This window comes from Lutjanus erythropterus, chromosome 13 (assembly GCF_056507025.1).
Source record: "Lutjanus erythropterus isolate fLutEry1 chromosome 13, fLutEry1.hap2, whole genome shotgun sequence".
Classification (NCBI taxonomy): domain Eukaryota; kingdom Metazoa; phylum Chordata; class Actinopteri; order Lutjaniformes; family Lutjanidae; genus Lutjanus; species Lutjanus erythropterus.
The window spans coordinates 17835872-17852268 of NC_139329.1; the positions used below are offsets into that span (position 1 = coordinate 17835872).

General features: G+C 38.1%; 1 protein-coding gene across 1 annotated transcript in view; it reads left to right on the forward strand.

The window, feature by feature from the left end:
• The first annotated feature begins 3439 nt into the window (after positions 1-3439).
• The window catches only part of wwox (WW domain containing oxidoreductase), a 181771-nt gene continuing 168813 nt past the window's right edge, over positions 3440-16397 (forward strand). Inside the window, exons 1-4 of the mRNA XM_084733445.1 lie at positions 3440-3647; positions 4540-4604; positions 4844-4901; positions 5044-5213. Coding sequence (XP_084589571.1) covers positions 3541-3647; positions 4540-4604; positions 4844-4901; positions 5044-5213 — 400 coding nt within the window. The 5' untranslated portion in view covers positions 3440-3540. The remainder of the gene's footprint in view (positions 3648-4539; positions 4605-4843; positions 4902-5043; positions 5214-16397) is intronic.

Sequence of the window (16397 nt, forward strand, 5' to 3'; positions counted from 1 at the left end):
TAGATGGACCATTTGCTGTGGTGGAATGTAACATGTTGCTTTTTAATGTTTGTGATGAAATCAAGGATGATGTGTTGCTTTATAGTTTGAAAAAATTCTTCCACTTCTTAATATCTTGCTGCACTTTGTGCTGCATGCAAACATATTCTTTTTTGCTCTGTGTTGGATCGAATACCACCAAAATATTGGAACACCTGAAACCATAAGAATTATGTATGATCCTGTGCAGAATTTCATCACCAAAATGTTGGCTTTTGTAAGCATTTTAAGTTTAAACGGATAAAATTACCCAGTTTTGCACATCTGATGTGTTGCATCAACTTGTAAGAAGGTTGTGTAGAAGCCATGTTCTCCCAGTGGTGCAGTCTGTAAGTCTCCTCTGAGGACCTTAAGATCAAGGGTTCAAATCCACATGTGACCCACTCCCACTTGTCAACAATGTGATAATCTCTGCATTACTGTGTGTTGTGTGACTTATCAGTGCTTATTTCTTACAAGCATCCAAACACTTGAACACTGCTTGGACCCCATTCATTGTATTTACACTGTAGATCATTGTAAAACACACATCATTCAAACTAGGCAGAAACAAAATAAAACTCTCTAAAACTGCCTTGGGTATTCTTTCCACTGTTCTAACACCCACCAACTATGATTTGGTTGAAATAAATCCTTAATTCACAAAGTTTAATGTGAAAATATTCTTGCTGTATACGCAACACATCCTGCCTGTCTTATGCCAGACCTTCCTCTCACTCCTCTTCAGATATTTTCACATCTAAATTGGTGAATATAGCAAATTACACATAAAGGCTCAAAATCAAAGTGCTTATTATGCAGCAGAATGGCCTATAATACCTGATTTTATTACTGATTATAGCTGCTGGTGGAACTAATTTGAATTTCTTGTAATAACGTTTTGTATGTAAAATTTTAATCTGCAAGTAAACATAGCTGTCAGAAAAATGTATTGTAATGAAGTAAAAAATTCCCCTCTGAAACAGAGTAGAAGTAGGCCTATAAAATATCATAAACAGTTAAGTACAAATGCTTCATATTCATGTACTTAAGTATAATACTTAAAATTTGAACACTGTACAGCTGGTTTCTTTAAGAAACTTGAAACTTTTTTGTTGCCTTGGGCTTGATTCTGGTGTGCGGCCCTTTGCTGCACGTCTTCTCCCCTCTTCTCTAACAAATTTCTTGAAGCCCTTGAAATGGTTTTCTCCTAAAGCCTACAGCCTAAAGTGTGAGGGAATTCATCTTATACAGGTGTAGTAGCCTACTGTTCGCTAGGTTGGTGGGAATGAATTTACAGTTAATCATATTATCCTTAGCTCTGCACCGTTTGCCCTGAAACAGTGTGCCATCATGATGAGGTCATCTAGATAAAAGACAGATCTCATGATTTAGTGCATCAGTAGCTTGACCACTGTGCCTTTCTTGAAAAGGCAAACTAGAGCTGGATGAAGAATATGTGTGTAATAAGCAAAATGAAAGTCAATTATACAAAACCAGTTGCCTGATTGGACAAGAGAGAGTGGATTCTTCAGAGTCAGCATGCAGAACAGCATGCAAGAGTCTCATATTTCAAGTTTTTCTTGAAATGCATGAAACAGCCAGATAGAGACCACTCTGCCTGTTGTCTCAGTAAAAACAGAAACTGCTCACTTAAAGCAGTAGTTGAATTACAACACTTATTTACTTACCACAAACAGGAGTTGTACAAGTGGAACTCGAGAAAGTAGCCCAGTGTGCAGAGCAGCCACTCTGTGAGTACATAACAATGCTGCCACTATTGATAAATTCTGAGGGGGCAAGTAGCAAGCCATAAAGCAGAGACTGGATAAAGCTTCTTTGTATACTGCTGCAACTTTCTTACAACCACATCACATCAGATTTTTACAGCATTATTGTTAGCTGTCATGGCTCTTTGGTTAGGTGTTAGTAACAACTGGCACAACAAGAGTGGTCTGATTAAAAGTAATGAAACAAATTCAGTTCAGTTCAATGAAAAATACTTTGTTCTTCCCTCAAAGTGTAATTTAAGCAAAACTGGTTTGAAAAGACAGACAAACAGTTTGTTTCTATAGTAGTTTATACAAAGAAAGAATGAATTAAAAGAGCATTTTGCACACCTGTGCTTTTAGGTCAAAATATTTGCTATGAGAAATATCTGAATACAGGTTATCACAGTTTTAGTACATTAAAAAGATATATTCTAGTGGCTAATGGAGAAATTACTCATCTTCCCTTTATACTCTTCTCACTGGTAATCAATAGCGCAGGCGGCTTGCTGTAGGCCAGATTTTCTCAATCTTCTGTCAGTCAAGGATGACTTACAAGGTAAAACATATACTGGAGATCCCATCATATATGTCCTTTGGAATAAGTTTACGGATCCTATTTTTTTTAAACTTATGCTGTGTTATGTGAAAGAACAACACAAAAGAAATGCAGATAGAGCCATTTCCACCATTAATTGCTAACATGTGAGTGACGCATGCTTGAATGACAGGAGGAAGATTTCTATAAACTATTTTAGATTAAATTTTTTTGAGTTTGCTATGGAAAATAATAAAAATAAAATACACACAAAACTGTATTTTTTTAAATGATAATTTAAATGAATTAATATGAAAACTTTTCACAGATCCCCTGGCAGTGTGCCACAGACCTCTCTTTGAGAACCACTGGTCACTGGATTAGGCTACTGGCCTGGTCACTAGCTGGAAGAATCAGTGTGCTGTTTGTGTATTCTATCATCAGTTTCAAATATTTCATGGGTGCCCTGTTCCCTAATACTTGTGCAGGCACCACCAGTAACCATAGACTCAGCAGACAGGCAGAGCACCTGCAACAGGCAACCAAACAGGTTAACAAGCAGTTAAAGTAGCAGGAACAAAGGAACACAGCTGCCTTTGCATGCAAAAGAGCTGATGTGCTGATGGGGAAGTAAGAGCTGTGGAGGATAGTGTTAGGTCACACCGGCAGCTGACAAACTGACAGGTGTGGAAAATAAACACAAATTATTACGAATTAGTATTTTCAAATTTCATTATGTCTTAAGTTAATAAAAAAAAATCATTATTATGAGTGATAGATTAAGTAACTACATATGCAGTCATGTAAGAACTTTGTTTCAATAGCTTGTGGCCCATTGATTTTTGTGTGTGTACTTTTGAGTCATACTCTAATATATTTTTCTTTGTCTTCTTCTTCTTATTATTATCATTATTATTACTAGTAGTAGCATTGGTGTTATTGGTATTATTATTATTATTATTATTCAGTTCTAAAATTTGTCTAAGGGTGTCTTTGAAATAATGACGAAAGTTTAACTAAAGGATAATGACCTTGCTGTGACAGCAACCGCCGCACGTTTGTCCCGACTCAATTTCCCATAAAGCTATTCGGCCGTCGTCACTGTGTTGTTGCGGAAGTGCCGGGTAACGCTGTGCTGGTGATTCTCTACTCTGACAGCTGCATTCATCCTTCAGAGCAGATTTTCGGCACTGGTTTTGCGTTTGTACGCGAATTATGGCGGCTCTGAAATACGCAGGAATGGACGATACAGACAGTGACGATGAGTTACCTCCCGGCTGGGAAGAGAGGTCTACGAAGGATGGCTGGGTCTACTATGCAAAGTAAGTGGAATACCTCTAGTAACGTTAACTGTCTCTGTTTAAGAGTTTAGCTTTTCCCCCCCGTCTACCACCAAAGGATTACAACAGTGTCATCACGAGTCTGTGGCTGACACAGCTTGCTAGCTACACCAGTTTAAACAGGCTCGGATACCCGCATTGGTAGCGTGAATGATAAAGTCCACAGAGCTCACGTTCCGGCGAATTGGTGCAAGAAAGATATTTAATATGAAATGTCTTTATAGGACTGTGAGTGTTGCATGGCCAGCCACACTGTAGTTGCAGCAGTATGCAGTAGCTGCAGTACTGAAGCTCAGAGGTTGTGAAACTTCATCACAGAGTCTGAAACCCTCATCAGTGATGGGACAGTGCATTAAGAACAGTGCAACAGTGCTAACCTGCTGCATTTGGACATATTTGAAGTTGGTTTACATGCCATAGACCTATGTGATGTCCAATGTTGGTTGTTTTGTGTGCCCCTTTTTATCTGTTTTCTTACATGAATATCTGTCCTGTGTCCTTGAATCGCAGCATTTTTGTAGTCCTTTGTAATGTTCATTCATCTGCTGTTGTTATGATTGTGTGTGCATTTTCTATGACAGATTTGAATAGGCTGCATTTCACCCTATGCTGTCTACCATAGGGCTTGCAATACAATACATATCACGATACAGAGGTTGCTATTCAATATATTATGATAATGTAAGCAAGGTGATCTATTGCTGTTTTTTAAATGTAATTTTTAGAAAACTTTTTATACTATATGTAATTTCTCTGCCTTTTATCTCACTTACTGATTTCTTTTAAAGTATATCATCAAACAATCAATAGACTTCAGGTGAAAAGGAACTTGGCTGGGCTAATTTTCCATTCGTTTGTCTCTGTGTACCAACAGCCATGATGAGATGAAGACACAGTGGGAACATCCCAAGACAGGAAAGAAAAAACGTTGTGCTGGAGGTTTGTGCTTTCATGTATTTCTGTCGACATTAGGGTCACTCAAAATGTCTTTGTGTGCTCTGTAATGCTGTTATAAGTTGACAGTTGCCTTGTTGAATGCCTTGTTTCTTTGTTTTAGTAACTTTGTGAAAGTGTTACAAAAATAATTGTTAAATTGTCACCTACTGTAAAAATATTCATTTTGTTCCTGTACATTCTGGCTTTTTAAGAAACATTGTATCTTATATCATTTCTCGCAGATTTACCATATGGTTGGGAGCAAGAAACTGATGAAAAAGGACAGATCATTTATGTTGAGTGAGTAGAATGATGATTCAACCTCTTTTTGTTTAACAGATAATACAAATGAGCTTTTTCTGGAGCTCACCAGAAATACTAGATTGTACAGATCTTGGATGATGTCTCTATTATAACATCTCATTTCCTCTGTCATTTTCAGTCACATTAACAAGCGGACCACATATTTCGATCCGCGCCAGGCATTTACAGTAGAGGATGTGGTGGTGAAGCCAAAACGGTATGATGGAAACACTGCCGCTCTAGAGATCCTGCAGGGTCGTGACCTCTCAGACAAGGTTGTCCTCATTACTGGAGGCAACTCTGGTATTGGTGAGTTTCATGAAATCCTAAACTGATTAATACTGTTTTGTAATAAAAACCTAATTCCAAAAAAGTCGGAACGCTGTGTAAAACATATAAAAACAGAATGCAGTAATTTGAAAAGCATTTTTGACTTGTATTCAATTGATTACAGTACAAAGAAAATATGTTTAATTGCAAACCAGACTGAAACTGAACTGACTTTATTTTTTTTTGTTAATATACGCTCGTTCTAAATGTGATACCTGCAACTTGTTTAAAAAAAAAAATGTGATAAGTAAAGGCAAGTCAGCGAAAGGAATGCTCAAAAAACACCAAAATTCAACAGGTAAACGGATAAACAGATTGTTAACAGGTGATAGTATCATGATTGGGTATTGAAAGGCTCAGTCCTTCACAAGCATCGATGGGGCAGGGTTCACCATTTTGTTAAAAACTGAGTGGGCCAATAGTCCAGCAGTTTAAGAGCAATGTTTCTTAACACAACACATTTTAGGAAATCATCATCTACTATCCATAGTGTAATTAAAAGAAAGAAAGAAAGAAATCTCTGCATGTAAGGGGCAAGGCCGAAAACCAGTATTGAATGTCGGTGACCTTTGACCCCTCAGGCAGCACAGCATTATAAACCTGACATGCTGTATAAAGAATATTATTACACAGGCTCGGGAATACTTTGGAAATACGTCGTCAGTCATCACAGTTTTTTGCTGCACTTACAAATGCAAGTTAAGACTGTACCATGCAAAGTGAAAGCCGTATGTCAACAACATCCAGAAATGCTGCTGACTTTTCTGGGGCCTGAGTTCATCTGAGATGGACTGAGGCAAAGTGGAAAAGGGCGCTGTGGTCTGATGGGTCCACATTTCAGATTACTTTTGTAAGTCATGGATGCCATGTCCTACGGGCTAAAGAGGAAAAGGACCAATCAGATTGTCACCAGCGCAAACTTCAAAAGCCAGCATCTGTGATGGCATGGGCCTGTGTTTGGGCCCATGGCATCATGGGTAACTGTCACATCTTTGAAAGCCCTATTAATGCTGAAAGGGACATACAGGTTTCGGAGCAACATATGCTGCCATCCAGATTACGTCTTTTTAGGAGACATCCCTGCTTATTTCAACAAGACGATACCAAGACACATTCTGCATGTGTTACCACAGTGTAGCTTTGGGTACTAGACCAAAGCGTTTGGGTACTAGACTGGCCTACCTGCAGTCCAGACATGCCTCCTACTGAAAATGTGTGATGCCTTATGATGCAAAAAATGTGACAAAAGAGAACATGGACTGTTGAGCAACTGAAGTCATATATCAAACAAGACTGAGAAAGAATTTCGCATCCAAAACTTAAACAATTAGTGTCCACGGTTCTCAAATGCTTACTGAGTGTTGTTAAAAGAAAATGTGATTAAAATATCTTGCCTTTGTACTGTACTCAATTGAATATAGGTGAGAAAGGATTTGCATGTACATTTTACACAGCGTTCCAACCTTTTTGGGTTTTGTAGCTATGTGATAAATCATCAGTATGCAGTAAAGTGTGTTTCCATTATTATGCCACTAGATGGTGATGTGGTATTACATTGTATTGGAAGGGTGACAAGCGCGTCTCTGCACCCTGCAAGTCCCCATCTCTCCACAACCAGACATTCATCAACATTAGCCTCCAAAATGATACACTTAGACTCAACAAATCACTCCTTAATACCGAACATGATTGTATTGAAGTTCATTAGCTGGGCTGAATTGGATGTCATTGTTAACTGTAATGAATGGCGTCCATTTGTACCCAGCAAATGCATGGCTCACTATATAATGGTCTGGAAACAAATGTATTTCCTTTTTCCTTTAGTTTAAATTAGCACAAGTAGTGGCCATTTGTTCAGACTTGCTGCTTTGTTCGGGATAGATAATGACAGCATGAGGGAAATCAAATAAACATAAAATCGTTAATTGTCTTTATATTCAAATCCTTTGTCCCAAGGAAAGTCACAGCAGTGTAATTGCTGTGTGTGTATTATGAGATTCTGCAATGTAGCACATAGATTTACAGCAGCCTGGGGACCTTCACTGAACAAAGAAGCTTGTGAACTTAAATGCCTTCCTGACCTCGATATTCTTCCATCTCGCTGTCTCTTCCACCTGTCTTTGTGTTTAGAATATTCAAGAAAGCATAATGTAAAATTATAAAGATCATAATTTTATTGTCCTTGAATGATTGTTTTTACACTATAAACACTTCATTATTAATATTAACATGTGCAAACAAAAATATACAGCATGTTCCTTGTTCCAGCGGTCAACTTCTGAGCTGAACTCAGATGAATGTTTTTTTCATTATTTGTTTCTTTTGCAGTGTAGAAATTAGACTAATAAGTCACAATGCTGGCACATTAATGTAACATTAACAATGATAATCATTAAATTTTAGTTTGGCCCAGGATACATAATGAAATTAATAAAAGCCAGTGTATAAAACACAAAGTAATGATGGTCGCAAATAACCAAAACAATAGTGTAACATTGGACAAATACCAAAACACAGTTATTAAAGACTGGGAGAAAATCTCACAGATGAATCAGACTTGAACACTGTTGTTGCACATGCATGGAGAGCTTGTGTAGAGATGGCTGCATGAAAGGTTAAAAGTGCATAAACCCTACATTTAAACTTGAAATAATTCAGTTGTTTGACTTGCAGTGGAATAACTACAGCCATTCGTTTTGGCTTGTAGTTGTAAAAAAGAAAATTCATCATTTTTCAGCAGAATAGTGGCCTAAAATGTGCATCAAATCAAAGCGAGGCCTGTTTGAATTTGTGCTGGCTTAAATGGCTTCTCTGCCAGTCACTAGTGGTCAATCATTATCTTGACTTTTGATTGTTAAATAACTTTTGAAGGGGAAAATGGTGAAAGCACATCAACATCTCAAGCCACTCTCTGAGATGTTATAAGAGATTGCTGGAAAGCTTTAATGTCTGAAATAAGACAAAATTGTTTGATTAAAGGGTTTGTACAGAATCTTGAAATCCTTGAAAACAATTTATTTCAATTCAATGTTTAGAAGGTTTGAAAAGTACTTGTATTTTGGATAAAGTGCTTGAAATTGCATGTGCATTAGTGTCATAATTAATCACGAGTCAAGTCAAGCCAAATCTGCTTTTATAGCCCTTTATCACAAATCACAATTTGCCTCAGGGGGCTTTACAGTCTGTGCAGTGTGCTACCTTAATGAGTAGATTGCTTTTTAGATGAAGAAATAAAATAAGTTGGATATTTTTCCTGCCAGGTTATAAAGGAGTCACATTTTGAAACATGAAACTTTGTTGTGTTCTCCTGTAATTTGTCACCCTACATTCACAAAACATATTTTGGTTGTTTATCATAAAAGAATATCTGATTTAAAGTGATGAATATATGTATATAAATATATAATTTATCACAGCTGTAAGGTGCAGGAAAAACCTAAAAATGCACCTTCAAAATCTTGAAAAGAAGAAACCCTGATGATTTAAGGAGAAAGGAGAAAATTGCAAATAGTTTTGACCACAAGAGGGCACAGGAGGTCTACGATGTCACTGCTGTTGAGCTTCTAAAACGTTATCATATTAACAGCTTTACATGTGCCTGTTATTGCTTTAGTTAAAAAACTATATAATGAAAAAGATAATCCACATTTAAGATTGGCTGCAACGTATTTACTAAATGAAAATGTGTTCATGTGAAAAAAGCAGCTTTTCTCCAAAGAATGCATCACATAGCTACAACACACAGACATTTTTATAGTATGTGAATGCTTAATAAACTCATATTAACATAACCTTTGTTTTAGTTTACCACATATTAAATATGCAGCAGCCATAATTAACTGTATTCTAATAGTAATTGCTACTACTCGTGTGCTCCTTTGACATTCCACTAGTAAAATGTGGTTATGCCAATTGGTTGGACCCACTTAGCATTTTAATGGCATCAATAGTGTTTTAATCCAAGTGTCAAGGCTATTTCCATTTTCTTCAGTGCTTATTTCCTCCAAAGGAATTGTGACATTTTTATTAGTAATGGTGGGATATTATTTAATTAGCAAATTTACATTTTCAGCTCTTTGATTTAGTTCTTAATGCACATAGACATGAAAAGCACCTATATGAGTTTATCTATGCGTGAAATGTCATAGTGTCTGCGTTTGTGACCAGCCTTGAAGCGCCGTTGCAATAATGTTGGGAGGCGAGACAGTAAGTAATGCGGTTTGTCTTGCCAGTGTGATCACTGCGCTGCGTTCACAACATTAGTCTTCCTCTCTCTGCTTTCTTTTGTAAATTAAAAACCAGTACCAAGCCGAATGGTGTTTTTAATTGTGATAATGGAAATGAATGATCGCAGTTTGTTTTCCCCCTATTTCTACTTCTCTCCTTCTCCCTCTCCCCTCTCTTTAAAGGTTTTCTTACTCTTATAGACCTGTGGTTGTACACCTGTACCTCTGCATTGATTCCTAAGCGGCTTTGACCCAGGCCTGAGCCTCCTATCCATCCCCATTACATACTCCTGCTCTGGCTCTAATTCCCCTTCTATCAACTAACTCTCGGGTTATTTACTGGCCAGGGGTCCATGGAACAGTTGTCCTTAAAGGGCCACTGTCGTGACATCTCTGGCTCCCAGCAGGTTCAGAGAAAAAAAAAAACAAACACTTTCTTTCTTTATACAAAATTAGTGCACAATATTGATTTTCTAAAATTAAAATCTCATATTTTTATCATGTATTTTCCCACACTATTTTTCGTAAAGTGTAAGCATATTCCTAAAATATGTTTTCCTGTTGAGGCAAGACTATATTTGTATTGTGCTCTTCTAGCACATGCAGTCATCTTTGTCCTGTGACATCTCTTTTGGGACCAGTGTGTGACTACAGACATGTGACCTACCTGGGGAGCCGCGTCAGTCTCTCATGGTCTTACAGCAGGCGCCATGTTGTGTCAGCAGAACGTATGTTGAGTGGTGGTCAAAAATAACATACTGACCCTCTGACTCACTCAAATAAAACATACAGGTAGGCACAAATGCCTTTCATGTACCATTTAATCTCAATGCACTATACACCAGTATTAAGGTTTGATTTCACACTGTTTTTTTTAATTTTCAGACAAACAGTTATAGAAATATTGATCAATAATGATGGAATAGCCAACTTTTTAAAGTTTATATAGTTAACTAAAACTGAACTGAAAACTAAAACTAAGTGAAAAAAACATTTTAGTTCACTGAAATAAAAATAGATACTCAACTTTAGAACACAAAAACTAACTGAAATGAGTTGTGTAGTTGTGTAGCTTTGCAGGAAATGCCTTTAGTTTTAGTTTAGCATGAGGCCTTCATATCAAGAGGCGGTGTGGGTCCTCTTAGATGGACGCTGCCATGTTTCTACAGTTGCTCAGGATGGACAAACCAAACAAACAATAGCTCTCTATACACCCGTCCCATTCTGCATGAGTATCATGAAGACTGTGGGTTCTGCTTCACACTTGGAGGATGTCAAGAGGTCTTTGCAATCTGCAAGCTCATGGCTAGATACCACTAAATCCTACACACCAGTCCTTTAAATTTTGCCCCTGATAAATACTCCCCTTATCACAATGAAAAACAAAACAAAACAGAAACCAATACTGAAACTACTAAAAACTAAACTTAAACTAAACATTTTTAAACAATCAAAACTAAACTGAAATGAGCACTCTCCCTCTGGGAACTAACTGAAACTAAACCGAATTGAAAACACAATTTAACAATGAAATAAAAATTAATGAAAAATACAAAATGCATAATAACTCTGCTCACAACTCATATCATTCTACATTTGCCATGTTTATTCTTTTGATGCCAACATGTCTTAGAATTTTAATGAACTTTTTTGGTCCGTCTGCACAGCAGCTTGTTGTAGAGCAGTACCTGCAGCTGCAAAGCTCTCCTCAATCTAAATGCATGCGCTAAATTCCACATTGTATTGTTGTTTAGGTGCAGGGTCAGTGTTGGAATAAGAAGCAGAAAAGAGGCAGACAGTCCAGGCAGGGAATAGCGAGGATTTGGAAAAAGAGCGCTTCATAATGTTTTTAGTATCTGTATGCATCGTCCCTGCAGTGTTTTAGGACTTTGAATGTTATTCTTATTCATGAAAGACTAACATTGTTCTATGTTTGTGTTGATCCTGGTGTTGTGTTGGGAGGATTAAGTGTCAGGCCGGTGCTCTCCTCTCTCTGGATGGAGAGATCCCTAAGCATATTCAGTGAGTCGCAGAGCTGGGGGAGCCTCTGTGCGCAGATTAAACCCATAGCCTAGCTTTGTGGCTGATCATTAGATTGAGGCAGATTTGTTAAGCATAACTGCCATTAAATTGGCTGCAAAGCTCTGGTATTTACTGCACTGCTGTTTATGAATAAGGACCCCCTTAAAGACCCGCGCAGTGATGCGTTAAACCCGAGCCTTGGTAAGGAGGGAAATGCATTATTCATAGTGGGAGGAATTAGATGGATAAAAAGATGTTCCTGGTGAGGGTGGCATGCGGTGCCTGTGTCTCAGCGTGTGTGTCTCTGAGCATCTCTGAGTGGCTGCGTGTGGTTCAGATGACATCCAGAGTGCATCTGTGTTTATATTCACAAGTCTGATAGTATTTTGGTATTTTGTTTGTGTGTGTGTGTGTGTGTCCGCTGGGCCCGTGTCCTGCTCTGTCTGTTCTCTGTGTCAGCTTGTGTGAACCGAGCCGCCGAGGAAATCGAAGGAGAGCTTTATTTTTTTCAGCGGGCATTTCATGTCCTCTCTGATGAATGTGTTTATTGGCTACGTAATGAGAACCAGTTATGGTTGGTTAGTCAAATTATTTAACTTTATTAACCTTGGATGAAATTTGCTATGCAGACTCAAACTGGTGTAACATGCAAAGAGTATTATGCTGGAGGCCAGAAGGGTTCAATAATGATTACAGCTCTAATATAATAGAAGTGAAGTGGTTAGAGAGAGGATGGAATACATATATGTGCTTAAAGGCTGTAGGTAAAATAAAATGAAAGGGTACTGGGTTATTGTGTGTAGTCAAGTAGTTTATAGACCTATCGAGTTTACAGTCTGCACATGATGAGGGGATGAAAGTTACATGATGGTGGAGGGGGGTTTGATGACAGTGATGAAAATAGCCCCAACGCTCAGGAGATATGTGTGCATGAGGTGTTTATTCTTGTGCATGTGTGTGATTTGGGGTTTATCAAGTTTACTGGCCTCCGTGTGTGTGTGTGTGTATATGTGCGTGTGGTCAGGTAAGGCTGGCTGCAGGAGAAGGAGCAGGGGTGACCAGTGCGACGTGAGGCCATGATGAGAGATTGTGTAGGGAGTTGGAGGTTGACACAGAGGGTCAGAGGAAGAGAGAGGGGGGTGGGTGGGTACCAGACAGGGCTGCATGGATTGGTGAGACAGCAGTGTGTGGTGGTGGTGGGGGGGGGGGGGGTAGGAAGGAGGCAGAAGGGGACAGGGAGGGGTAATAGAACCACTCCAGTGCTCTCGCCTGGAACAGCTCAACCTTGGGCTGTAATTACTAACCATACATCCCACTTTTGGGGTGACATCTCCCTCCTCTTGGACTAATGGAGGGGAATTAGAGGGGATCTTAAAAGTCAGAAAGGGTGGGGGGGTTGTGCCGTTCCTCACTTCTTGGGACAAGAAATGCACAGCAGCAGCAGGAACAGGTGCACTCGCCACTCAGACAGTCAGGAGTTTGTTAATGCATTCACTTAACATAAAGAAACTCAATAGTTTACTCTATAGTGAGCTGTAAATAGATATTTTGGACACTTATGAATCATCATCATTTTGTGTCATCAATGACAGGTTTAGAGTCACATGACTGTAATATTTGCATCTGTAGCACTTGGAAATGTTAGCAGAAAGTGTAAGTATTAAGTATAAATGAAATATATCTACAAAGATAGACACTCTGGATAAATCTTTTACTAAAGTAGAGGTTGCGCTGACAGTAAGAGGTAGGGGTATCACAAGTCTTCAAATCCATAAATTGTGACTTTTTGATTTTGCAGTTTTGATTTGTAAAGATCAACAAATCATTTGTTTTATGCACTGAAAACTGTTATTTACATTTTCAATTTCTTCTTTTAAAACATGGTCTACACATGATGTAAGTATAATGTGTTGTATAACAGCTGGGAAGCTTCTGCTGTGACTTTTTTGAAATGTTGTTCTTTTCTTCGGACTCCACAAGTAGGCGGGGGTGGAGAAAAAAATACTGGGGAAGTTTCAGTTACTGAAACTGAAAGCTCATCTTAATTGATTTTCAGTGTAATATTGAAATTGTGACACCCCTTGCAACAGGTTTTATTGTGGTGGCCAGACATGACCGCTGCCTTTGAAAAATATGGTTGCCATGATGGATAACTTATCACAAAACAAGCCAAACATGACAGAATTTTCTGGCCGTTATAGGTGCAACATCTTAGAGGGCGTACTCAGTACTTGTGGACAGGATATGTGTGTGTATGTACAGTATGTGTAAGACTTATTGCTGTGCTGGGTTGGTTTCTTGTGGCTGCTTTTTAAGTATGGTGTTTTTTCCCCCTCTTTTCTGTCTTGTTTTCCTTAATTGACAGGGAATCCTCGTAAGTTAACATGTTAAAATGAATAAAATATAAATGACAAATACAGGCACTCAGTGGCACGAATAATCTAAAATGAATCACATGCTCTCTATTCTTTGTTAACAGTACAAGCACCCCCTTCTTGTTTTGTATTTGCAGTTTTATGCCATGACAAATTTATCCTGTCACTTTCTGCTTTTCATTTATATTTTTAGAGACATGTCAGTGTTGACCTCTTGATACATAAGGCTGAGTGCCAAACTTGAAACATGTTGCACTGTGGAGTAGCTGCAGATCCAAGACTTTTTTTGTTCCTCATGACATTACATGCCTGTATTTATTGTTGATTCTGGGGTACAGCAGAAAGTATACATGCCTTCAATACAATACAATCCTTTTTGTGTTCCTTTTGCAGAATGTTTGAGGGCATTATAGTGCATACATCTCTCAGAATTACAGTAAATATAGTGTGCTAAATGGGAAGCATGGAGGGATTGGACCAGATGGAAGAGGACTGCAGCTTGCTTGTGATCTGCATCACGCTTAATAAATCCACAAATTTAAAAACACTCAACTAACCAATGAATTTTGATGCATAAATTAAGTCGACTGCACCAAATGAAACCAGTCAGAAATACACAGACATAAACTGTGCAATTAAAAGTCACATATCTATCATATTTATTAATTGCTGCACACACAACATATTTTTATGTTGTGCATTACAGTTAAAAAATGCCATATAATTCATTGGGGTGGGCTGATATGTAGTCTGTTCATAATCTGCATTGCACAAATTCAGCTCTGTTGAGAGGGGATTGTGGGAACTCGACATGTTTACCCACAGGTCTTGTAATGATCTGAATTGACTTCTGTTTGCCCAATTGTACTATGGAGCTTATTTTAGTTAAATGCCTCTTTGGATGCAGATCAAGAGAAGGAGCAGGCAGCTCCGTTTGCCAAATAAACACGTTTACTGACGAGGCTGGTAATGATCTCATTACATTGAGCCAATACACCTGTGTACGAGGGGGATCCAGAGAGGGGCGGCGGGCCAGGGAGGACAAACAAAGCGTGAAATCACTAAATCACACTCATTATTGGGGGATATCAGCAGGGCCAGGATCCTAATGTACCATGAAGAGCATTCACTGCTTAATGGACATTTTACACAATTTTTTATGCATTTTATACATTACAGTAAAACAAATTTTCAACAATAGCTGAGCCCTTTACTGTATTTTTGTTACGTTGTGAATTTTCAGAATGAACAAGCACACAATCAGAGGATCTGATTTAAATGGGCTGAATAGTGTTGTCTTTATCTCCCAGCTTGTTTTTTAAAAAAATGTTCTGATCATACACAAATTATTCGTCTTATATACCTGTTTATACCATGATTTCACAAAAGAACCTGAAAAATCATTATAGCCCAGTATAATAGTCAGGCCTCATGTGTGTTGTAAAACAGCTTATGGCGCCTGTCGATCCACCAGAGCAAAAGGAACCCCAGTCTGACCTCTTGTCATGTTCCACCATCAGCGTACACTTGCTGAAACAGGCTCTCTTCGTTGTACACCTGACCAGGAACTCATTTCAGTGCGGCCCTCTCTACCGGCAACATGGGTGAGAGGGCGGGGAGTCTCTGTAACAGCAACGCCACTCTCGTTATTTCACAATTAATGTCAAGCCCTTGTTATTTGTCATTGGAAATACATGGCTTCGGTGCTGCTGCTGTTGTTGCTGCCATATTCTAATTTGTTCTCCATTATGGAAAACACTGGTGTCGATTAATTTCACTTTCATGGTTTGTACACACAACAAGTGAGTGCGAGGTGTTGTTGTTTACCAGCAGCCAGTACTCTTGTCCAATTTATAAAGGCTGGAAAAAAAGCTTTTAAATTATGGCATGTTTGGAATCCACTTTTTAACATTTGCAGATTTAAGTTGATCTCTGTTGCTGCTTATGGATTATCTCTGTTATACAAAATTTGAATGTGCTGTAACCTTAAAACAAGACATATTCCAATCTTTTTTTTTTTTTAATTTTTTGTCATATTGTTTACATTGTTTACATAAGCTTTACATTGTTTGGTCACTCACCAGAAAGTCAACAAAATGTTACATTGTTTTCTTGCTAGTTAAAACGTTAGTTAACATAGTTAACCTACTCATGATGGTTTGGCACAGAACCTCTAATTTCTTTTTAACAGATGACTGTAAAAATGGACAAGAGCATAAGGAAAAAAGAAACTACCTGACAGAAACTGGCAGACTTTTTTAATGGATCAACTGGAGTGAAAGAAAGAAGAAACACATCCTTTAACTTTCTTCAGGAAACTTGATTATTTTTGCTCAACCATCTCAAAAAGATGGTCACTTTAAAAATTAAACCTTCTTTAATCTAGGGTCAGAGTGAAAAGTAAACCAAGATTTTAAGATAGGTTTAAATTTAATCTTAATTTTAAGTTTGATGCAGCAGAGTTTAAAGTTAAACCATGATTTCAAGGGTCTTAAAAAGAATCCTTGTTGGTGCAACCCAGGCTTAGTCTAAATTATAGT